This window comes from Calidris pugnax, unplaced genomic scaffold (assembly GCF_001431845.1).
Source record: "Calidris pugnax isolate Ruff unplaced genomic scaffold, ASM143184v1 scaffold5, whole genome shotgun sequence".
In the NCBI taxonomy this organism is placed as follows: Eukaryota; Metazoa; Chordata; class Aves; order Charadriiformes; family Scolopacidae; genus Calidris; species Calidris pugnax.
This window is the reverse complement of record NW_015090814.1, coordinates 2,557,455-2,579,131: the sequence shown is the minus strand read 5'-3', so window position 1 is coordinate 2,579,131 and position 21,677 is coordinate 2,557,455. Positions and strand designations below refer to the sequence as shown.

Sequence of the window (21,677 nt, the reverse complement as noted above, 5' to 3'; positions counted from 1 at the left end):
TGTATATGTGTGCATGTATAGGGACATTTACAAAACATCATAAAATATTTAATTAGAGTTAAAATCACTCTGAACAGCGTGTTCAGCCTTCTTTTTTCCAGCTCTGATGTACACCTCTAGAGGACTCAGCGGAAGGAAAGCGAGACCAAATAACTGAACATGAAAGTTCTGGTGAAAGAGGTGTTCCTGTTAGACTGAGCACGAACTTTGTGTGTTGATCCCAGGTCAGCTGCCCTGTTAAAGGAGCCAGTGATACACGCTGAAAGCCAGAGGACTCAGTGGAAGGAAAGCAAGACCAAATAACTGAACATGAAAGTTCTGGTGAAAGAGGTGTTCCTGTTAGACTGAGCACGAACTTTGTGTGTTGATCCCAGGTCAGCTGCCCTGTTAAAGGAGCCAGTGATATACGCTGAAAGCACAGATCGCAGCACAATAATAAATCACACACATTTGTTGCATTATGACTGCCAACTGATCAGCAGCATTTAGCAGGCTTCAACAAAGATAAAGATTTTTTTTAAAGGTTGTTTAAAAACATGATGATCACACTGCTTATCCCGTCAACATTATCTTCTCCATAGCAAAGGAAATTCCATACTTGATTGCCTATCAATAGTAGTTATATTAAAATTCTGTAAACAGTGTCTGTGTTTGCAGAAATCCCAGACAGTGATGATGGAAAGCTCAGGTAGGAGTTGCAACAGAAAGGAAGCATCTTCTTGAAGCACAAGGTGGAAAAGCAGAGTGAGTTAGCCCTGGTTTTGAATCCCTGTCTTTGGGCCTAATTCCCCTCTCTTGCACTTCTGAGACAGTCCTTAAAGCAGTGAAAGATGATTGTTCACTGCTTGGGGCTGTTTATGCTGGTGGGAATCACAGAATGATACGGAATTGGAAGAGACCTCTGGAGACCATCTAGTTCATCCCCCCTGCCAGAGCAGGGTCACCCAGAGCAGGTCCCACAGGAACGTGTCCAGGTGGGTTTTGAACGTCTCCAGAGAAGGAGACTCCACCACCTCTCTGGGCAGCCTCTGCCAGGGCTCTGCCACCCTCACAGGAAAGAAGTTCCTCCTCATGTTTAGGTGGAACTTCTTATGTTCAAGTTTGTGCCTGTTCCCTCCTGTCCTGTCACTGGGCACCACTGAAAAAAGACTGGCCCCATCCTCCTGACACCCACCCTTTACGTATTTATAAGCATTGAGCAGGTCCCCCTTCAGCCTTCTCTTCTCCAGACTAAAAAGACCCAAGTCCCTCAGCTTTCCCTCATAAGAGAGATGTTCTAGGACCCTAATTATCTTCGAAGCCTTTGCTAGGACAGGGCTCCCCTGACTGTATTCAGCACTATGGCATCTGAGGACAGGTAGAGCTTGAAAGGACCATCGTGGGACTGTCAGCTCCGTGACAAGGCTGGGGAAGCACAGCTTGGAGAAGAAAAGTTTTGCTTCCAGCCATCTTGAAGCACTGGCAGTGTGAGCTCACATGCATTTGCAAAACAATCACAGACAGAAGAGTATCTTTTCAAAAATCTCCACTCCCTTTGAGGAAGTGGCACTAAGATTTTTGCAGGACAGTTATTTAATGACTGGTGCTGACCTCTAGTGGCACCAAAAGTGATTTAATAGTGTTTTAAATTCCGTGATCCTCCCCTCCATCAAGCTAGTTGCATTTTGTAAATACTCTCTTGGGAGTGTCTCAGGAGCTAGCCATGACTGTTACACCAAAAAATGCTCTTTGTGACGTGAAGGCAGTGTGCCCACACTTACTCTAACAAATTTATCCTCAGAGGAGGGTCTTGCTTGACTTCCCACTGAAGTCCCAGCACCAGCTATCACCCCAGTAAAATGTAACTGCTTTGCTCCTGATGACACTTCCAGCCTTGGGGACACTCTGCCAATATCGAGACTGTTATGACTCTGGGAACAGCCTCTGCCAATGGTATCTTCAGCTCTGCACGCTGAACCCAACTCACCTTCTCATAGATAATACCTAATTCCTTAAACACCTCTCTCTCTAATGGCACGAAGGGGTTCACGTTCAGTCATATATATAATACACCGTGTCCCTGGTACCTTAAACATAACTTTTCAGTCACATTTAACATGTGGTACCTTAAACATAATAAAAGATTAAATGGGAGAACTGGAAAAGCAAGCTAAGTCTTTCATGACTAATGACACTATGTGCCATCCAAGTATTTAAGTAGCTTATGCAATCTATCCCTTTTCTTAGCTGAAAACAAACCCCAGCAATCAGAATTTAAAAAAAAAAGAAATGGGAGAGGTATTACTTTCAAAACCCATATGTGGTTGCAGGCATCAGACAATCAATCTCCAGCCTTTCTTTTTTTCCCCACAAACCTGAAGACATTTTCTGCCCTCTCCATATCCCCAACATTCTCATAAAGAATAAGCATTCGAACAAAATGTTGTTTTCGAAAAGGTGTAAAATATTAGTTGCACACTCACTTTACTTATTACTGTTTTAGAATACTAACAGAATTACATTCAACATAGTACAGTTTGCAAAAGAGGAGATGTTTTCTTATTTTAAATTTGGGAAAACTGTCCTCATTTCGAATAGTACTTTAACAAAACAACTCCCTGCACACCAAAATGACATCTACAATTTGGTAATGATTTACTAACGGGAAAAAGATCAATATACTGGTGGTGCAATACATATGAGTGAGAAAAAGGACTCCATGAGGTACAACCCAAGAAGCAATAAAAGTAAGGACAAGAACTAGGTGGTATAACATGAAGTCCCAGCTCCATAGGAGCGTCCCTGTGGGTCCCCGGAAAAGCGACGTTCTTAGTTATGGGATAATTGTCATTCATTATGAGTAGAGAAAAAGGCAGAAGCCAAAAAAACAGAGTGAAATGAACACAGGAGTCTGTTGGCCACTTCCCACACCAAACACATGGATTTATGTCCATTCAGATTTTTCTCATGATGAATGGCCTTCTCCTTCACCACCTCAGGACCACTGACCACTGCAGCCCTTCATGGCAACAAGCAATGTGACAAGTTGGGAGAAAAAATGTGACAACAGGCAAAGAAATAGCCATACCACAAGATGGATGGGGCACTGATGGAAAAGAACTGAAAGAAATATGCTCAGCGCCTCTGTCCATGGGAGGCTGAGGATGAGAGGTGGACCTCACCTTTTTCACTGAAAGGGTTATCAGGCATTGGAATGGGCTGCCCAGGGAGGTGGTTGAGGCCCCATCCCTGGAGGTGTTCAAAAGACGGGTTGATGTAGTGCTGGGAGGTATGGTTTAGTGATGATGCTCCTTGTTTGTTGTGTGGGTGTCTATTTTTGTCAGTTAGGTTGACGGTTGGACAAGATGATCTTTAAGGTCCCTTCCAACCTAGAAGATTCTGTGATTCTGTGACTGTGCCAGAGGGGTGGCTCTGATGAGGGTACAAATGGGAGGAAGCAACATTTGGGAGGCAGGACGGTATGTTGTATAGGGTGAGATATGACTGGGCTATGAAGGAGGAAAGGGTGTCAGATACATTCCTGCAATTCCTTCAATAGCTCAGTTGGTGGAACAGAGGACTGTAGGCTCTCTTGCATGGCCATCCTTAGGTCACTGGTTCAACTCCAGCTCGAAAGAGTGACCTTTTGGCTCTGCAAAAGTCAGTGTCTCTGACTTTTGGCCCTGTGCGGGTGGCTCCCCTTCAAGGTCTGCCCAGCCTTGAGCTCTTGCCTGAGGTGGGAAGACAACCAGCCAAGGCAGCTTTAGGTGATCCCTGGACAGGAGATGATGGGGCTGACCACTGCAGTATTCAGGGGTTGCCTCCATCAGGAAAGTGAAAGGGTGGGTGGGTGCGTGCGGGTGTGGGAGCGAGTCCGATGGGAAAGCCAGGTTGTGGGTGCAGGGCAGCCTTGGTCAGGGGTGGGTGCCTGGCGGAGGAAGAGGACCTCAGGCAGAGGCCATGGGCTGGGGAATTAGCTCAAGTGGTAGAGCGCTCGCTTTGCATGTGAGAGGCAGCGGGATCGATGCCCGCATTCTCCAATGTTTTTCATTCCTCTTGACTGGATACAGGGCCCTTTGCCTGCTCCCGTGTCCTTTGAGGTCTGTGGTAGAGCGCAACCGTAGTAGCTGCAAAGAGAGGGGAAATATCCCAGAACATAACAAGAACAGCACAGGCAATTTAACAGGACACCCTATTTTTTACCTCTTTGCTTGACAGATGTCAAATATTATCTCAAGTACTGTGTCCAGATTCGAGCTCCCCTGCAGAAGATACCAATGAAATGTAGCAACTTCAGCAGAGGGCCACCAAGAAGCTCAGAGGTTGGAGGGATTTCTACGTGAGGATGGGATGAGGACACTGGGCAGGTTCAGCCTTGAGAAAGGGAGGTACAGAGGGCTTACACGTGACTTTCCTGCTCATTGGAGCAGGTTATGGAGTAGAGGAAATGTTGTCCTGTTGTCTGGTGCTTGATCAGAGGGCAAAAGACAGTGCAGTGAAACTGTATTTGGAAAAGTAGCATTGGGATATGGATAAGCTCTCTAAGGAGAGTCCAGCTGTAGATGGTGATGTGGAAGGAGCTTGTGGGGTTTTTCTATTTGGGGTTTTGGATAATTTGATGGGCTGAGAAAGGTGGTGTGCTGTTGGACCTGAGTTCATTTGAATGAGGATGTTTGAACAGAGTCATCATGGTGTGCTTTGGCTGGAGAAGTGTTGGATGAGTGCGTGATGGGTGAGGTCCTGGGCAGGGCCCTGTAATTCCTTCGATAGCTCAGCTGGTAGAGCGGAGGACTGTAGGCTCCCTTGCATGGCCATCCTTAGGTCACTGGTTCAACTCCGGCTCGAAGGAGTCACCTTTTGCCTCACCACCACACCCTCCAGTGGCTCTGCACTTTTGGCTCTGCCCGGCTGCCTCCCCTTCAAGGGCTGCCCAGCCTTCAGGTCTTGCCTGAGCTGTGGAAGATGACCAGCCAGGGCAGTCACAGTTGAACCCTGGGCTGGGGATGGTGGTGCTGAGCCCTGTGGTTCTCAGGTGTCACCTCCACCAGGGAAGTGGATGGGTGGGTGGGTAAAGGAGCGAGTCCAATGGGAAGGCCAGGCTGTGGGTGCAGGGCAGCCTGGGTGAGGGGTGGGTCTCTGGGAGGGGAGAGGACCTCAGGCAGAGGCCATGGGTTGGGGAATTAGCTCAAGTGGTAGAGCGCTCGCTTAGCATGCGAGAGGCAGCGGGATCGATGCCCGCATTCTCCAAGGCTTTTCATTCCCCTTCCCTGGACACAGGGTCCTTTGCCTTGTCTTGTGTCTTCTTTGGGGTATTTGGAAGTGTGAGGTGCACCCAGTCAGCAAAGAGTAAGAAAACATCCTGGAGTTTACTAAGAACAGAAGGGGCATTTTTAACAGGAGAACTTATTTTCTCCCTCTTTCTTGGCAGACCTCAAAGGTCATGTCAAGTACTGTGCCCAGACTACAGCTCCCCCACATTACAACAGAAGAAAGATATCAATGAAATGGAGCAACTTCAGTGGTGGGCCACCAAGAAGCTCAGGGAATGGAGGGATTTTTCTGTGACGATGCAATGAGGACACTGGGCATGTACAGCCTGGCGTAAGAAGTTCAGAAGGCATACGTGTGACCTTCCAGTGCTATAGGAGAACCTTACTGAGCAGAGGAAACATAATTTTGTTTGCTGCTTGACCAGAAGGCAAAAGTAATACCAACAAGAGAAGTTGCAGCAGGATATGGTGAAGCTGTTTTTGTCCCTGAGGAGAGTCCAGCTGAAGACGACGAAGTAGAAGGAGCTTGTGGAGTTTTTGTGTTTGTGTCTTTGGATGCTTTGATGGTCTAAAGGTTTGAGCAAGGTGGTGTGATGTTGGAGCTGAGTCTGTAATTATGAGTGTGTTGGTGCAGAGAAATCATGGTAGGCTTTGGCTGGAGAAGTGTTGGATGAGTGTGTGATGGGTGAGGTCCTGGGCAGGGCCCTGTAATCCCTTCGATAGCTCAGCTGGTAGAGCAGAGGACTGTAGGCTCCCTTGCACGGCCATCCTTAGGTCGCTGGTTCAACTCCGGCTCGAAGGAGTCACCTTTTGCCTCACCACCACACCCTCCAGTGGCTCTCACTTTTGGTCTTGGCCAGGTGGCTCCTCTTCAAGGGCTGCCCAGCCTTCAGCTCTTGCCTGAGTTCGGAAGACAACCTCAGGCAGTTTTGGGTGAACCCTTGATTGAGGATGGTGGTGCTGACCACTGGGGTGAGTGAGTGAGTGGGTGGATATGGGTGTGGGACTGAGTCCATTGGGAAGGCCAGCTCTGGGTGCAGGACAGCCTGGGTGACGGATGGGGTCCCTGGGAGGGGAGAGGACCTCAGGCAGAGGCCATGGGTTGGGGAATTAGCTCAAGTGGTAGAGCGCTCGCTTAGCATGCGAGAGGCAGCGGGATCGATGCCCGCATTCTCCAAGGCTTTTCATTCCCCTTCCCTGGACACAGGGCCCTTTGCCTGGTCCCGTGTCATCTTGGGGCTGTGAAAGCACGAGGTGCATCCAGTCAGCAGAGACTAGAATAACATGCTGGAGTTTAATAAGAACATCTCGGGCAGTTTTACCAGAAGACCTGAAATGTCATCTCACATACTGTGCCCAGATTACAGCGCTATCGTAAAGATATCAATGAAAGGGAGCAACTTCAGTGGAGGGCCACCAAGAGGCTCCGACATTGGAGGGATTTCTGCGTGAGGATGGGCTGAGGACACTGGGCATGTTCAGCCTGGAAAAAGGGAAACTCAGAAGACATACATGTGACTTTCCAGCTTATAGGAGTAGCTTATGGAGTAGAGGAAATGTCCTGTTGTCCGGTGCTGAACTAGAGGGCAGAAGACAGTTCAGAGAACTTGGAAGAAGAGCAGTTGAAGCAGGATTCGGGTAAGCTCTTTTTCTCCCTCACGAGAGTCCAGCTGTTGATGATAATGTAGAAGGAGTGTGTGGAGTTTATCTGGTTTTGGATATGAATGATTTAGTGGTCTAAAGGTTTGAACAAGGTGGTGTGCTGTTGGAGCTGGGTTCATTTGAATGAGGATGTTTGAATAGAGTCATCATGGTGTGCTTTGACTGGAGAAGTGTTGGATGAGTGCGTGATGGGCGAGGTCCTGGATTGGGCCCTGTAATTCCTTCGATAGCTCAGCTGGTAGAGCGGAGGACTGTAGGCTCCCTTGCATGGCCATCCTTAGGTCACTGGTTCAACTCCGGCTCGAAGGAGTCACCTTTTGCCTCACCACCACACCCTCCAGTGGCTCTCACTTTTGGTCTTGGCCAGGTGGCTCCTCTTCAAGGGCTGCCCAGCCTTCAGCTCTTGCCTGAGTTCGGAAGACAACCTCAGGCAGTTTTGGGTGAACCCTTGATTGAGGATGGTGGTGCTGACCACTGGGGTGAGTGAGTGAGTGGGTGGATATGGGTGTGGGACTGAGTCCATTGGGAAGGCCAGCTCTGGGTGCAGGACAGCCTGGGTGACGGATGGGGTCCCTGGGAGGGGAGAGGACCTCAGGCAGAGGCCATGGGTTGGGGAATTAGCTCAAGTGGTAGAGCGCTCGCTTAGCATGCGAGAGGCAGCGGGATCGATGCCCGCATTCTCCAAGGCTTTTCATTCCCCTTCCCTGGACACAGGGCCCTTTGCCTGGTCCCGTGTCATCTTGGGGCTGTGAAAGCACGAGGTGCATCCAGTCAACAGAGACTAGAATAACATGCTGGAGTTTAATAAGAACATCTCGGGCAGTTTTAACGGAAGACCTGAAATGTCATCTCACATACTGTGCCCAGATTACAGCGCTATCGTAAAGATATCAATGAAAGGGAGCAACTTCAGTGGAGGGCCACCAAGAGGCTCCGACGTTGGAGGGATTTCTGCGTGAGGACGGGCTGAGGACACTGGGCATGTTCAGCCTGGAAAAAGGGAAACTCAGAAGACATACATGTGACTTTCCAGCTTATAGGAGTAGCTTATGGAGTAGAGGAAATGTCCTGTTGTCCGGTGCTGAACTAGAGGGCAGAAGACAGTTCAGAGAACTTGGAAGAAGAGCAGTTGAAGCAGGATTCGGGTAAGCTCTTTTTCTCCCTCACGAGAGTCCAGCTGTTGATGATAATGTAGAAGGAGTGTGTGGAGTTTATCTGGTTTTGGATATGAATGATTTAGTGGTCTAAAGGTTTGAACAAGGTGGTGTGCTGTTGGAGCTGGGTTCATTTGAATGAGGATGTTTGAATAGAGTCATCATGGTGTGCTTTGACTGGAGAAGTGTTGGATGAGTGCGTGATGGGCGAGGTCCTGGATTGGGCCCTGTAATTCCTTCGATAGCTCAGCTGGTAGAGCGGAGGACTGTAGGCTCCCTTGCATGGCCATCCTTAGGTCACTGGTTCAACTCCGGCTCGAAGGAGTCACCTTTTGCCTCACCACCACACCCTCCAGTGGCTTTGACTTTTGGTCTTGGCCATATGCCTCCCCTTCAAGGGCTGCCCAGCCTTGAGCTCTTGCCCGAGTTTGGAAGACAACCTCAGGCAGTTTCGGGTGAACCCTTGATTGAGGACGGTGGTGCTGACCACAGGGGTGAGTGAGTGAGTGGGTGGATATGAGTGTGGGACTGAGTCCATTGGGAAGGCCAGCTCTGGGTGCAGCGCAGCCTGGGTGATGGATGGGTCTCTGGGAGGGGAGAGGACCTCAGGCAGAGGCCATGGGTTGGGGAATTAGCTCAAGTGGTAGAGCGCTCGCTTAGCATGCGAGAGGCAGCGGGATCGATGCCCGCATTCTCCAAGGCTTTTCATTCCCCTTCCCTGGACACAGGGCCCTTTGCCTGGTCTTGCGTCTTCTTTGGGGTATTTGGAAGTGTGAGGTGCACCCAGTCAGCAAAGAGTAGGAAAACATCCTGGAGGCCAGTGAGAACAGCAGGGGCATTTTTAACAGGAGAACTTATTTTCTCCCTCTTTCTTGACAGACCTCAAAGGTCATCTCAAGTACTGTGCCCAGATTATAGCTCCACTGTATATAATGGACATCAATGGAATGTAGCAACTTCAGTGGTGGGCCACCAAGAAGCTCAGGGAATGGAGGGATTTCTCTGTGAGGATGCAATGAGGACACTGGGCATGTACAGCCTGGTGTAAGAAGTTCAGAAGGCATACGTGTGACCTTGCAGTGCTTAGGAGAACCTTACTGAGCAGAGGAAACATAATTTTGTTTGCTGCTTGACCAGAAGGCAAAAGTAATACCAACAAGAGAAGTTTCAGCAGGATATGGTGAAGCTGTTTTTGTGCCTGAGGAGAGTCCAGCTGAAGACGACGAAGTAGAAGGAGCTTGTGGAGTTTTTGTGTTTGTGTCTTTGGATGCTTTGATGGTCTAAAGGTTTGAGCAAGGCGGTGTGATGTTGGAGCTGAGTCTGTAATTATGAGAGTGTTGGTGCAGAGAAATCATGGTGTGCTTTGGCTGGAGAAGTGTTGGATGAGTGCGTGATGGGTGAGGTCCTGGATTGGGCCCTGTAATCCCTTCGATAGCTCAGCTGGTAGAGCGGAGGACTGTAGGCTCCCTTGCACGGCCATCCTTAGGTCGCTGGTTCAACTCCGGCTCGAAGGAGTCACCTTTTGCCTCACCACCACACCCTCCAGTGGCTTTGACTTTTGGTCTTGGCCATATGCCTCCCCTTCAAGGGCTGCCCAGCCTTGAGCTCTTGCCCGAGTTTGGAAGACAACCTCAGGCAGTTTCGGGTGAACCCTTGATTGAGGACGGTGGTGCTGACCACAGGGGTGAGTGAGTGAGTGGGTGGATATGAGTGTGGGACTGAGTCCATTGGGAAGGCCAGCTCTGGGTGCAGCGCAGCCTGGGTGATGGATGGGTCTCTGGGAGGGGAGAGGACCTCAGGCAGAGGCCATGGGTTGGGGAATTAGCTCAAGTGGTAGAGCGCTCGCTTAGCATGTGAGAGGCAGCGGGATCGATGCCCGCATTCTCCAAGGCTTTTCATTCCCCTTCCCTGGACACAGGGCCCTTTCCCTGGTCTTGCATCTTCTTTGGGGTATTTGGAAGTGTGAGGTGCACCCAGTCAGCAAAGAGTAAGAAAACATCCTGGAGTTTACTAAGAGCAGCTTGGGCATTTTTAACAGGAGAACTTATTTTCTCCCTCTTTCTTGGCAGACCTCAAAGGTCATCTCAAGTACTGTGCCCAGTCTGCAGCTCCCCCACATTACAACAGAAGAAAGACATCAATGAAATGGAGCAACTTCAGTGGTGGGCCACCAAGATGCTCAGGGAATGGAGGGATTTCTCTGTGAGGATGCAATGAGGACACTGGGCATGTACAGCCTGGTGTAAGAAGTTCAGAAGGCATACGTGTGACCTTGCAGTGCTTAGGAGAACCTTACTAAGCAGAGGAAACATAATTTTGTTTGCTGCTTGACCAGAAGGCAAAAGTAATACCAACAAGAGAAGTTTCAGCAGGATATGGTGAAGCTGTTTTTGTGCCTGAGGAGAGTCCAGCTGAAGACGACGAAGTAGAAGGAGCTTGTGGAGTTTTTGTGTTTGTGTCTTTGGATGCTTTGATGGTCTAAAGGTTTGAGCAAGGCGGTGTGATGTTGGAGCTGAGTCTGTAATTATGAGAGTGTTGGTGCAGAGAAATCATGGTGTGCTTTGGCTGGAGAAGTGTTGGATGAGTGCGTGATGGGTGAGGTCCTGGATTGGGCCCTGTAATCCCTTCGATAGCTCAGCTGGTAGAGCGGAGGACTGTAGGCTCCCTTGCACGGCCATCCTTAGGTCGCTGGTTCAACTCCGGCTCGAAGGAGTCACCTTTTGCTTCACCACCACACCCTCCAGTCCCTCTGCAGTTTTGGCTCTGCCCGGGTGCTTCCCCTTCAAGGGCTGCCCAGCCTTCAGGTCTTGCCTGAGCTGTGCAAGATGACCAGCCAAGGCAGTCACAGTTGAATCCTGGACAGGAGACGGTGGTCCTGATCACTGCAGTATTGAGGGGTCACCTCCATCAGGGAAGTGAGTGGGTGGGCGGGTATAGGAGCGAGTCCAATGGGAAGGCCAGGCTGTGGGTGCAGGGCAGCCTGGGTGAGTGGTGGGTCCCTGGGAGGGGAGAGGACCTCAGGCAGAGGCCATGGGTTGGGGAATTAGCTCAAGTGGTAGAGCGCTCGCTTAGCATGCGAGAGGCAGCGGGATCGATGCCCGCATTCTCCAAGGCTTTTCATTCCCCTTCCCTGGACACAGGGCCCTTTGCCTGGTCCTGTGTCATCTTGGGGCTGTGAAAGCACGAGGTGCATCCAGTCAGCAGAGACTAGAATAACATGCTGGTGTTTAATAAGAACATCTCGGGCAGTTTTACCAGAAGACCTGAAATGTCATCTCAAATACTGTGCCCAGATTACAGCGCTATCGTAAAGATATCAATGAAATGGAGCAACTTCAGTGGTGGGCCACCAAGAATCTCAGGGAATGGAGGGATTTCTCTGTGACTATGCAATGAGGACACTGGGCATGTTCAGCCTGGAAAAAGGGAAACTCAGAAGACATACACGCGACTTTCCAGCTTATAGGAGTAGCTTATGGAGTAGAGGAAATGTCCTGTTGTCCGGTGCTGAACCAGAAGGCAGAAAACAGCTCAGAGAACTTGGACAAAGAGCAGTTGAAGCAGGATTTGGGTAAGCTCCTTTTCTCCCTGAGGAGTCCAGCTGTTGATGATGATATAGAAGGAGTGTGTGGAGTTTATCTGTTTTTGGATTTGAATGATTTAATGGTCTAAAGGTTTGAACAAGGTGGTGTGCTGTTGGAGCTGGGTTCATTTGAATGAGGATGTTTGAATAGAGTCATCATGGTGTGCTTTGACTGGAGAAGTGTTGGATGAGTGCGTGATGGGCAAGGCCGTGGGCAGGGCCCTGTAATTCCTTTGATAGCTCAGCTGGTAGAGCAGAGGACTGTAGGCTCCCTTGCACGGCCATCCTTAGGTCGCTGGTTCAACTCCAGCTCGAAGGAGTCACCTTTTGCCTCACCACCACACCCTCCAGTGGCTCTCACTTTTGGTCTTGGCCAGGTGGCTCCTCTTCAAGGGCTGCCCAGCCTTCAATTCTTGCCTGAGTTCGGAAGACAACCTCAGGCAGTTTTGGATGAACCCTTGATTGAGGATGGTGGTGCTGACCACTGGGGTGAGTGAGTGAGTGGATATGAGTGTGGGACTGAGTCCATTGGGAAGGCCAGCTCTGGGTGCAGGGCAGCCTGGGTGAGGGGTGGGTCCCTGGGAGGGGAGAGGACCTCAGGCAGAGGCCATGGGTTGGGGAATTAGCTCAAGTGGTAGAGCGCTCGCTTTGCATGTGAGAGGCAGCGGGATCGATGCCCGCATTCTCCAATGCTTTTCATTCTCCTGGTCTGGACACAGGGCCCTTTTCCTGGTCCCGTGTCATCTTGGGGTCTTTGGAAGCATTGAATGCACCCAGTCAGCAAAGACTAGGAAAGCATCCTGGAGGCCAGTGAGAACAGCAGGGTCATTTTTACCAGGAGACCTTATTTTCTCCCTCTTTCTTGACAGACCTCAAAGGCCATGTCAAGTACTGTGCCCAGATTAAAGCGCCCCGACATTACAACAGAAGAAAGACATCCGTGAAATGGAGCAACTTCAGTGGAGGGCCACCAAGATGCTCAGAGCTTGGAGGGATTTCTATGTGAGGATGGGCTGAGGACAATGGCTGTGTCCAGCCTGGAGGAAGGGAGGTTCAGAGGGCTTACACGTGACGTTCCAGCTTATAGGAGTAGGTTATGGAGTAGAGAGAATGTTGTCCTGTTGTCTGATGCTTGACCAGGGGGCAAAAGAAAGCACAGTGCAATTGGATGAAGAGATGCTGCATCAGGATATGGTAAGCTCCTTTTATCCTCAGGAGAGTTCAGCTGTAGATGATGACGTAGAAGGTGCTTGTGGATTTTTTCTGTGTGGAGTTGGACTGATTTGATGGGCTAAGGGGTTGAGAAATGTGGTGTGATGATGGAGCTGCATGTGTTTCAATAAGGATGTTGTAATAGAGGCATCATTATGTGCTTTGGCTGGAGAAGTGTTGGATGAGTGCGTGATGGGTGAGGTCCTGGATTGGGCCCTGTAATCCCTTCGATAGCTCAGCTGGTAGAGCGGAGGACTGTAGGCTCCCTTGCACGGCCATCCTTAGGTCGCTGGTTCAACTCCGGCTCGAAGGAGTCACCTTTTGCCTCACCACCACACCCTCCTGTCACTCTGCAGTTTTGGCTCTGCTCGGGTGCCTCCCCTTCAAGGGCTGCCCAGCCTTCAGTTCTTGCCTGAGCTGTGGAGATGACCAGCCAGGGCAATTCCAGTTGAACCCTGGGCTGGGGATGGTGGTGCTGAGCCCTGTGGTTCTCAGGTGTCACCTCCACCAGGGAAGTGGATGGGTGGGTGGATGTGGGTGTGGGAGCGTGTCCAATGGGAAGGTCAGCTGTGGGTGCAGGGCAGCCTGGGTGAGAGACATCCCTGGGAGGGGAGAGGACCTCAGGCAGAGGCCATGGGCTGGGGAATTAGCTCAAGTGGTAGAGCGCTCGCTTAGCATGTGAGAGGCAGCGGGATCGATGCCCGCATTCTCCAAGGCTTTTCATTCTCCTGGTCTGGACACAGGGCCCTTTTCCTGGTCCTGTGTCATCTTGGGGCTATGGAAGCCCAAGGTGCATCCAGTCAGCAAAGACTAGGAGAGCATCCTGGAGGCCAGTGAGAACAGCAGGGTCATTTTTACCAGGAGACCTTATTTTCTCCCTCTTTCTTGACAGACCTCAAAGGCCATGTCAAGTACTGTGCCCAGATTAAAGCGCCCCGACATTACAACAGAAGAAAGACATCCGTGAAATGGAGCAACTTCAGTGGAGGGCCACCAAGATGCTCAGAGCTTGGAGGGATTTCTATGTGAGGATGGGCTGAGGACAATGGCTGTGTCCAGCCTGGAGGAAGGGAGGTTCAGAGGGCTTACACGTGACGTTCCAGCTTATAGGAGTAGGTTATGGAGTAGAGAGAATGTTGTCCTGTTGTCTGATGCTTGACCAGGGGGCAAAAGAAAGCACAGTGCAATTGGATGAAGAGATGCTGCATCAGGATATGGTAAGCTCCTTTTATCCTCAGGAGAGTTCAGCTGTAGATGATGACGTAGAAGGTGCTTGTGGATTTTTTCTGTGTGGAGTTGGACTGATTTGATGGGCTAAGGGGTTGAGAAATGTGGTGTGATGATGGAGCTGCATGTGTTTCAATAAGGATGTTGTAATAGAGGCATCATTATGTGCTTTGGCTGGAGAAGTGTTGGATGAGTGCGTGATGGGTGAGGTCCTGGATTGGGCCCTGTAATTCCTTCGATAGCTCAGCTGGTAGAGCGGAGGACTGTAGGCTCCCTTGCACGGCCATCCTTAGGTCGCTGGTTCAACTCCGGCTCGAAGGAGTCACCTTTTGCCCCACCACCACACCCTCCAGTCCCTCTGCAGTTTTGGCTCTGCCCGGGTATCCCTTCAAGGGCTGCTCAGCCTTCAGCTCTTGCCTGAGCTGTGGAAGATGACCAGCCAGGGCAGTCACGGTTGAACCCTGGGCTGGGGATGGTGGTGCTGAGCACTGCAGTTCTCAGGTGTCACCTCCATCAGGAAAGTGGATGGATGGAAGGGTGTGGATGTGGGAGCGAACCAAGATGCTCAGAGCTTGGAGGGATTTCTATGTGAGGATGGGCTGAGGACAATGGCTGTGTCCAGCCTGGAGGAAGGGAGGTTCAGAGGGCTTACACGTGACGTTCCATCTCATAGGAGTAGGTTATGGAGTAGAGAAAATGTTGTCCTGTTGTCTGATGCTTGACCAGGGGGCAAGCAAGAAAGTACTGTGGAATTGGATGAAGAGAATTCTTGGGGCTGTGCAAGCACGAGGTGTAACCAGTCAGCAAAGACTAGGAAAACATCCTGGAGGCCAGTGAGATCAGCAGGGGTATTTTACCAGGAGACCTTATTTTCTCCCTCTTTCTTGACAGACCTCAAAGGTCATCTCAAGTACTGTGCCCAGATTATAGCTCCACTGTAGAGGATAGACATCAATGAAATGTAGCAACTTTAGTGGAGGGCCACCAAGATGATCAGAGGGTTGTCCTGTTGTCTGATGCTTGACCAGGGGGCAAGCAAGAAAGTACTGTGGAATTGGATGAAGAGAATCTGCATCAGGATATGGTAAGCTCCTTTTATCCTCAGGAGAGTTCAGCTGTAGATGATGACGTAGAAGGTGCTTGTGGAGTTTTTCTGTTTGGAGCTGGACTGATTTGATGGGCTAAGGGGTTGAGAAATGTGGTGTGATGATGGAGCTGCATGTGTTTCAATAAGGATGTTGTAATAGAGTCATCATGGTGTGCTTTGGCTGGAGGAGTGTTGGATGAGTGTGTGATGGGCGAGGTCTTGGATTGGGCCCTGTAATTCCTTCGATAGCTCAGCTGGTAGAGCGGAGGACTGTAGGCTCCCTTGCACGGCCATCCTTAGGTCGCTGGTTCAACTCCGGCTCGAAGGAGTCACCTTTTGCTGCCTCACCACCACACCCTCCAGTCACAGTTTAGGCTCTGCTGAGGTGCCTCCCCTTCAAGGGCTGCCCTGCCTTGAACTCTTGCCAGAGTTTGGAAGACAACCAGCCAGGGTATTTTCAGATGACCCCTGGGCAGTAGATGATGGTGCTGAGCCCTGTGGTTCTCAGGTGTCACTTCCATCAGGGAAGTGAGTGGGTGGGTGGATGTGGGCCTTCGATAGCTCAGCTGGTAGAGCGGAGGACTGTAGGCTCCCTTGCACGGCCATCCTTAGGTCGCTGGTTCAACTCCGGCTCGAAGGAGTCACCTTTTGCCCCACCACCACACCCTCCAGTCCCTCTGCAGTTTTGGCTCTGCCCGGGTATCCCTTCAAGGGCTGCTCAGCCTTCAGCGGGCCCTTTGCCTGGTCCCGTGTCATCTTGGGGTCTTTGGAAGCATGGAATGCCCCCAGTCAGCAAAGACTAGAATAACATCCGGAGAGTAGTGAGAACAGCAGGGGAGTTTTTACAGGAGACCTTACTCTTTCCCTCTTTGCTTGACAATTCGTTAAAGATCATCTCAATTACTGTGCCCAGAGTACAGGTCCCCTGCACATGAAAGGTATCACTGAAATGGAGCAAATTCAGTGGAGGGCCACTGAGAGGCTCAGATAATTGAGGGATTTCTGTATGATGATGGATTGAGGACACTGGGCATGTACAGCCTGGCGTAAGAAGTTCAGAAGGCATACATGTGACCTTGCAGTGCTTAGGAGAACCTTACTGAGCAGAGGAAATGTAATTTTGTTTGCTGCTTGACCAGAAGGCAAAAGTAATACCAACAAGAGGAGGTGCAGCAGGATATGGTGAAGCTGTTTTGTCCCTGAGGAGCGTCCAGCTGAAGACAACGATGTAGAAGGAGCTTGTGGAGTTTTTGTGTTTGTGTCTTTGGATGCTTTGATGGTCTAAAGGTTTGGCAAGGTGGTGTGATGTTGGAGCTGAGTCTGTAATTATAAGTGTCTTGGAGTACAGAAATCATGGTAGGCTTTGGCTGGAGAAGTGTTGGATGAGTGTGTGATGAGCAAGGTCACAGGCAGAGCCCTGCAATCCCTTCAATAGCTCAGCTGGTAGAGCGGAGGACTGTAGGCTCCCTTGCACGGCCATCCTTAGGTCGCTGGTTCAACTCCGGCTCAAAGGAGTCACCTTTTGCCTCACCACCACACCCTCCAGTGCCTCTGACTTTTGGTCTTGGCCAGGTGTCTACTCTTCAAGGGCTGCCCAGCCTTCAGCTCTTGCCCGAGTTCGGAAGACAACCTCAGGCAGTTTCGGGTGAACCCTTGATTGAGGATGGTGGTTCTGAGCACTGGGGTGAGTGAGTGAGTGGGTGGATATGGGTGTGGGACTGAGTCCATTGGGAAGGCCAGCTCTGGCTGCAGGGCAGCCTGGGTGAGAGACCTCCCTGGGAGGGGAGAAGACCTCAGGCAGAGGCTGTCGGTTGGGGAATTAGCTCAAGTGGTAGAGCGCTCGCTTTGCATGTGAGAGGCAGCGGGATCGGTGCCCGCATTCTCCAAGGCTTTTCATTCTTCGTCCCATGTCCTCTCTGGCAACGGGCACGTGTTGCAGCTGTAGAAGTTGCAAAGAGAGGATAATTATCCCAGTGTATAAGAAGAGCAGCACAGACAGTTTTACAGGGGACCTTATTTCCTACCTCTTTGGTTGACAGACATCAAATGTCATCTCAAGTACTGTGCCCAGATTACAGCTCCAGCACAGAGGAAAGATAGCAATGAAATGGAGCAACCTTTCTTGAAGGATACCAATAAGCTCAGAGAATGGAGGGATTTCTGTGTGAGGATGGGCTGAGGACACTGGGCATGTTCAGCCTGGAGAAAGGGAGGTTCAGAGGCCTTGCACGTGACCTTTCAGCACTTAGGAGTAGGTTTCCGAGTAGAAGAAATGTTTTCATGTTGTCTGGGGCTTGAACAGAGGGCAGAAGACAGCTCAGGGAAATCGGATAAAGAGAAGTTACAGCAGGATACAGGCAAACTGTTCTTGTCCCTGAAAAGCCTCCAACTGTAATCGACATCGTAGGAGGAGCTTGTGGAGTTTTTCTGGTTTTGGTTTTGGATGATTTGGTGGTCTAAAGGTTTGAGCAAGGTGGTGTGATGTTGGAGCTGAGTCTGTTGAATCATTAAGTCGGAGTAGAGACACCATTGTGTGCTTTGGCTGGAGAAGTGTTGGATGAGTGTGTGATGGGCGAGGTCCTGGACAGAGCCCTGTAATCCCTTCGATAGCTCAGCTGGTAGAGCGGAGGACTGTAGGCTCCCTTGCACGGCCATCCTTAGGTCGCTGGTTCAACTCCGGCTCGAAGGAGTCACCTTTTGCCCCACCACCACACCCTCCAGTCCCTCTGCAGTTTTGGCCCTGCCTGGGTGGCTCCATTTGAAGGGCTGCCCAGCCTTGAGCTCTTGCCTGAGGTGGGAAGACAACCAGCCAAGGCTGCTTTGGGTGAACCCTTGGCCAAGGAAGCTTTGGGTGAACCCTTGGCCAAGGATGGTGGTGCTGACCACTTGAGTTTTCATGGGTCACCTCCATCAGGAAAGTGAGTAGGTGGCTGGCGCTGGGTGTGGGAGCGAGTCTGATGGGAAGGCCAGCTCTGGGTGCAGGTCAGCCTGGTTGAGGGGTGGGTTCCTGGGAGGGGAGAGGACCTCAGGCAGAGGCCATGGGCTGGGGAATTAGCTCAAGTGGTAGAGCGCTCGCTTAGCATGCGAGAGGCAGTGGGATCGATGCCCGCATTCTCCAAGGCTTTTCACTCCCCTTGTCTGCACACAATGTCTTACATGGGGGGTCTGAGCTCACTGTGTGCCCAGAGGAGAGCAGTGAGGGCTCTATCAGGAATAGCACAGGCCATTGGTGTAAGCATGTTTTAGGAATTATTACTCTTTCCTTGGCAGTCATTAATTAGCAGTCATTGTGCTGCTCCCAACCACCAGTGTGTCCTCTGTCTGTACTTCTTAAGAAAACGTAAGAAACAACAGTATCTCTTTGGATATTACTTCACTCTCAAACTTCAAAGCATTAGCCAGAGTACAGTTTCAGTTATTTTGCCAAAAAAAAAAAGTTTCTACAGATTATTTTTGCAGCGTATTGAACTTAAATAGATCTCCTTTGAAATTCTGCTGATTAGAAGCCTGTTAGCTTTACTCCTTGATAAATTAGACTGTGCCAAACTCCAAATAAAAGCACATAGAGGTACCTCTGTCATGTTTATTAAAAAGTAAATTTTGCCCTGGGCTGTGGTAGTATAATTAATACTGACTTAATTAATAATGGCAGGAAACTCAGAATCAGGTATTGCTGGTTTTATACCTTCTACTAAAGAATACCAGTTCAGCGGCAGATTTTTGGATTAGCATAAATTAAAAGATAATTAAAGCAAATCTATGAGACTGACTCATCATTTTATCTTGCAAATATTTACAGCTACTCCATTAAAAGTGAATCCCTCTGACATTTCCACTTTAGTCAGAAGCAGCCTTTTTTTTGCTGTAATTACTAATAAAGATGGATAAAGCACCACTATCAGTGTTACCATAGATCACTGCGTAAATCATCCTTCTCCATGTTCAGCATGAAATATAGTTAATTCCATTCTACATTCTTCCATGACAACTCTCTCCTTTGGGGCTTAAAGAAGGCCTCCTGTCCATAAATTTAAATGTAAAAGCAATAGGAAAAACATGAGGTTTGGTACAGAAGATGGTTTCTGCAGCCAGGCTGTACTACAGGGACACAGAAGGTGCAAGTCATGAGTGAATTTGATACTGTAGTAAGTTTATCTCCCCGTGGTATAGTTATGCAAGACAACAGCATCATGAGATGTCGACAGCTTTCCTTCCGCTGTGTGAAAAGTTTGAGCATTCGCTACTTCTCCAACCTCCACTGAATATGCACCTTTAGGAACAGGAAGTGGGAGAGATGCAATTTGTTTGAAAACAACAAAGAGTCCCAGCAAAATTCAAACTAAACAATGATGCAAGTAGATCTATTTCGTAACTTCTTTTTCCGTTCGAATATATCCTTGCGTTTGATCGGAAAGGCAAGTTGTGTTAAAGTTTGACTGGCAATACAGCGCAACCAACAACACCCAAAGTGATGCTGTCATAAAAGTTTACTGTATTTATTAAACCTGCAAGTACACGCCTGGCATATTTCGATGTCCAGAACATCTATTTCACTCGTGACATTTAAAGTTCTTTCTCTTTTTAATAGCAGCAGAACAGATTTAAGAGCAAAATGACCCATAAAATCTTCTAGTCTTACTTCTAGGTCTTGTTACAACAATAAAATACTTTTCACCATTTTGATAACTTTCCTGTGCCAGTATGTTTTGGCGGTTGGTTATGCTCACTATGGAAACTGTGTACCTCTTTTTCAGCTCAAATTGCTTTTAGATTCCAAGCACTGAGTTTGGTTATACGTGCCTACATAAGGTAAATCACAGAATCACAGAATGATCTGGGGTTGGAAGGGAGCTCTGGAGATCATCCAGTCCAACCCCCTGCCAGAGCAGGGTCACCAGAGCAGGTTGCACAGGAACGTGTCCAGGTGGGTTTGAATGTCTCCAGAGAAGGAGACTCCACCACCTCTCTGGGCAGCCTCTTCCAGGGCTCTGCCACCCTCACAGGAAAGAAGTTCCTCCTCATGAACATAGGAAGTTCCATCTGAACAAGTTTGTGCACGTTACCTCTTGTCCTGAAGTGAAGCATCTTCTCACACCTGGCATTTTTCCCCTTCAAAAATATTACACATTATAATCAAATAATCTATTGTTCTTCTTTTTCCGGCATTTTTCCCCTTCAAAAATATTACACACTATAACCAATAATCTATTGCTCTTCTTTTTTCATGACAAGATAAACTGATCAGACTCCTTATATCTCTTACTCTAGTTCTTGAATTGTTATTATAGCACTTTTCTGCATTTGCTTTACTTTTCAACATACCTTAGGAAAAGATGCTGAGACAAGGACTGGGTGCAGTGTTAAAAGACTGCACTTTGCAAGCATGGTCTGTGTTGTTTTATCCCAACAGTCCAACCTCTCATTCAGCTCGATTCAAACACTTGAGATGAAGCACACATTTCTTGTGGGATGAAATCAATAGATTCACACTCGATTCAAACACTTGAGATGAAGCACACAGATTTCTTGTGGGATTAAATCAATAGATTCACGCTGCATCATCTCTGATTCTTTTCAATCTCTCATAGTGCAAAAAAAATAAGTAATTGTGACAACGAATGTCTACAGTGCAGGTAACTCATAAGGTTTTACCACCACAATCATGCCGGAGACACAAGCATTTTTAGACATGTTGCAAGGTGCATTTTACATACCTGTAGGACTTCTTAATCTCATCATGTGTCGCTCCTTTCTCTAGGGCCAGGATTTCATATAGCGCTTCCCCCGATGTTGACAAAGCACGTTGCCTCTGCTCAGCCATGTTAGCAGTGCATTACCAAAGCTGCTAATGTAGAACAGAATTTAAAACAGCAGGGACTACAAGTATATTTGGAGAATATTTCTTAATTGTTCATTTTAATAGATTTTAATCAGGTAGTAAAAGGTTAAAAATACCTGAAAGAGAAACGAGAATAAAATATCCTCTAAATTATCTTCCATCCCTTAAGATGTTTCAAAATTATTTGAGAAAATGGAAAAGCAAAAACCAAAGAACAGAAGCTCTTGTGTTAGGTGTCACTGTTCATATAAAAGGCTTGATGTTGCTCTCACCAAAATGAATGGCTAAATTTCCTGCAGCATTATTGCCTGCACATAGTATTTCCACCTAGTTTTATTTGTGTTTGGTTACATCTATCTTTCCTAAGTTTTAGAAAAATAATTCTTCTATTTGTTAAGGCTATTGGCTTCTTGCACAGGGGTAAGAGCTTTGTATCTCTCAGTACAACCTAATGCAACACGGTGAATTTTTGCTTTCTCAACACACTGATTCAGATTCAGCCTAACTAATTTTAGGTGTTCAAGATGAGCGATTACGTTTGAAGCTTCATCAAATTAGACTCCTTGTATTGCCAACAGACAGAGATTCATACTCAGAGGACAACTGACCAAACACCTATTACCTCTACAGACTGCTCAGATGGCTGCATTCCCAACTCAGCTGT

The 21,677-nt window shown here is 48.8% G+C and overlaps 1 protein-coding gene and 22 non-coding genes across 23 annotated transcripts in view; 22 read left to right on the top strand and 1 right to left on the bottom strand.

Annotated features, from left to right (window-relative positions):
• DNAJC5B (DnaJ heat shock protein family (Hsp40) member C5 beta) overlaps nucleotides 1-20,995 on the bottom strand; it is a 32,785-nt gene extending 11,790 nt beyond the window's left edge. Inside the window, exon 1 of the mRNA XM_014939604.1 lies at nucleotides 20,889-20,995. Within this exon, the coding sequence (XP_014795090.1) occupies nucleotides 20,889-20,995 (107 nt within the window). The remainder of the gene's footprint in view (nucleotides 1-20,888) is intronic.
• TRNAA-UGC lies at nucleotides 3,947-4,019 on the top strand. Its single transcript has one exon. It is a non-coding gene; the product is annotated as a tRNA-Ala (tRNA).
• On the top strand, nucleotides 4,740-4,828 carry TRNAY-GUA. The gene is given in 2 exon segments: nucleotides 4,740-4,776; nucleotides 4,793-4,828. It is a non-coding gene; the product is annotated as a tRNA-Tyr (tRNA).
• TRNAA-AGC lies at nucleotides 5,154-5,226 on the top strand. Its single transcript has one exon. It is a non-coding gene; the product is annotated as a tRNA-Ala (tRNA).
• On the top strand, nucleotides 5,963-6,051 carry TRNAY-GUA. Its single transcript is given in 2 exon segments — nucleotides 5,963-5,999; nucleotides 6,016-6,051. It is a non-coding gene; the product is annotated as a tRNA-Tyr (tRNA).
• Nucleotides 6,354-6,426, top strand: TRNAA-AGC. The gene has a single exon. It is a non-coding gene; the product is annotated as a tRNA-Ala (tRNA).
• On the top strand, nucleotides 7,132-7,220 carry TRNAY-GUA. The gene is given in 2 exon segments: nucleotides 7,132-7,168; nucleotides 7,185-7,220. It is a non-coding gene; the product is annotated as a tRNA-Tyr (tRNA).
• On the top strand, nucleotides 7,523-7,595 carry TRNAA-AGC. Its single transcript has one exon. It is a non-coding gene; the product is annotated as a tRNA-Ala (tRNA).
• Nucleotides 8,301-8,389, top strand: TRNAY-GUA. The gene is given in 2 exon segments: nucleotides 8,301-8,337; nucleotides 8,354-8,389. It is a non-coding gene; the product is annotated as a tRNA-Tyr (tRNA).
• TRNAA-AGC lies at nucleotides 8,691-8,763 on the top strand. The gene has a single exon. It is a non-coding gene; the product is annotated as a tRNA-Ala (tRNA).
• On the top strand, nucleotides 9,491-9,579 carry TRNAY-GUA. The gene is given in 2 exon segments: nucleotides 9,491-9,527; nucleotides 9,544-9,579. It is a non-coding gene; the product is annotated as a tRNA-Tyr (tRNA).
• Nucleotides 9,881-9,953, top strand: TRNAA-AGC. Its single transcript has one exon. It is a non-coding gene; the product is annotated as a tRNA-Ala (tRNA).
• TRNAY-GUA lies at nucleotides 10,689-10,777 on the top strand. The gene is given in 2 exon segments: nucleotides 10,689-10,725; nucleotides 10,742-10,777. It is a non-coding gene; the product is annotated as a tRNA-Tyr (tRNA).
• On the top strand, nucleotides 11,103-11,175 carry TRNAA-AGC. The gene has a single exon. It is a non-coding gene; the product is annotated as a tRNA-Ala (tRNA).
• On the top strand, nucleotides 11,879-11,967 carry TRNAY-GUA. The gene is given in 2 exon segments: nucleotides 11,879-11,915; nucleotides 11,932-11,967. It is a non-coding gene; the product is annotated as a tRNA-Tyr (tRNA).
• On the top strand, nucleotides 12,265-12,337 carry TRNAA-UGC. The gene has a single exon. It is a non-coding gene; the product is annotated as a tRNA-Ala (tRNA).
• TRNAY-GUA lies at nucleotides 13,085-13,173 on the top strand. The gene is given in 2 exon segments: nucleotides 13,085-13,121; nucleotides 13,138-13,173. It is a non-coding gene; the product is annotated as a tRNA-Tyr (tRNA).
• On the top strand, nucleotides 13,501-13,573 carry TRNAA-AGC. The gene has a single exon. It is a non-coding gene; the product is annotated as a tRNA-Ala (tRNA).
• TRNAY-GUA lies at nucleotides 14,320-14,408 on the top strand. The gene is given in 2 exon segments: nucleotides 14,320-14,356; nucleotides 14,373-14,408. It is a non-coding gene; the product is annotated as a tRNA-Tyr (tRNA).
• TRNAY-GUA lies at nucleotides 15,414-15,502 on the top strand. Its single transcript is given in 2 exon segments — nucleotides 15,414-15,450; nucleotides 15,467-15,502. It is a non-coding gene; the product is annotated as a tRNA-Tyr (tRNA).
• On the top strand, nucleotides 15,726-15,814 carry TRNAY-GUA. Its single transcript is given in 2 exon segments — nucleotides 15,726-15,762; nucleotides 15,779-15,814. It is a non-coding gene; the product is annotated as a tRNA-Tyr (tRNA).
• TRNAY-GUA lies at nucleotides 17,775-17,863 on the top strand. The gene is given in 2 exon segments: nucleotides 17,775-17,811; nucleotides 17,828-17,863. It is a non-coding gene; the product is annotated as a tRNA-Tyr (tRNA).
• TRNAA-AGC lies at nucleotides 18,220-18,292 on the top strand. The gene has a single exon. It is a non-coding gene; the product is annotated as a tRNA-Ala (tRNA).
• Nucleotides 20,996-21,677: the final 682 nt, after the last annotated feature.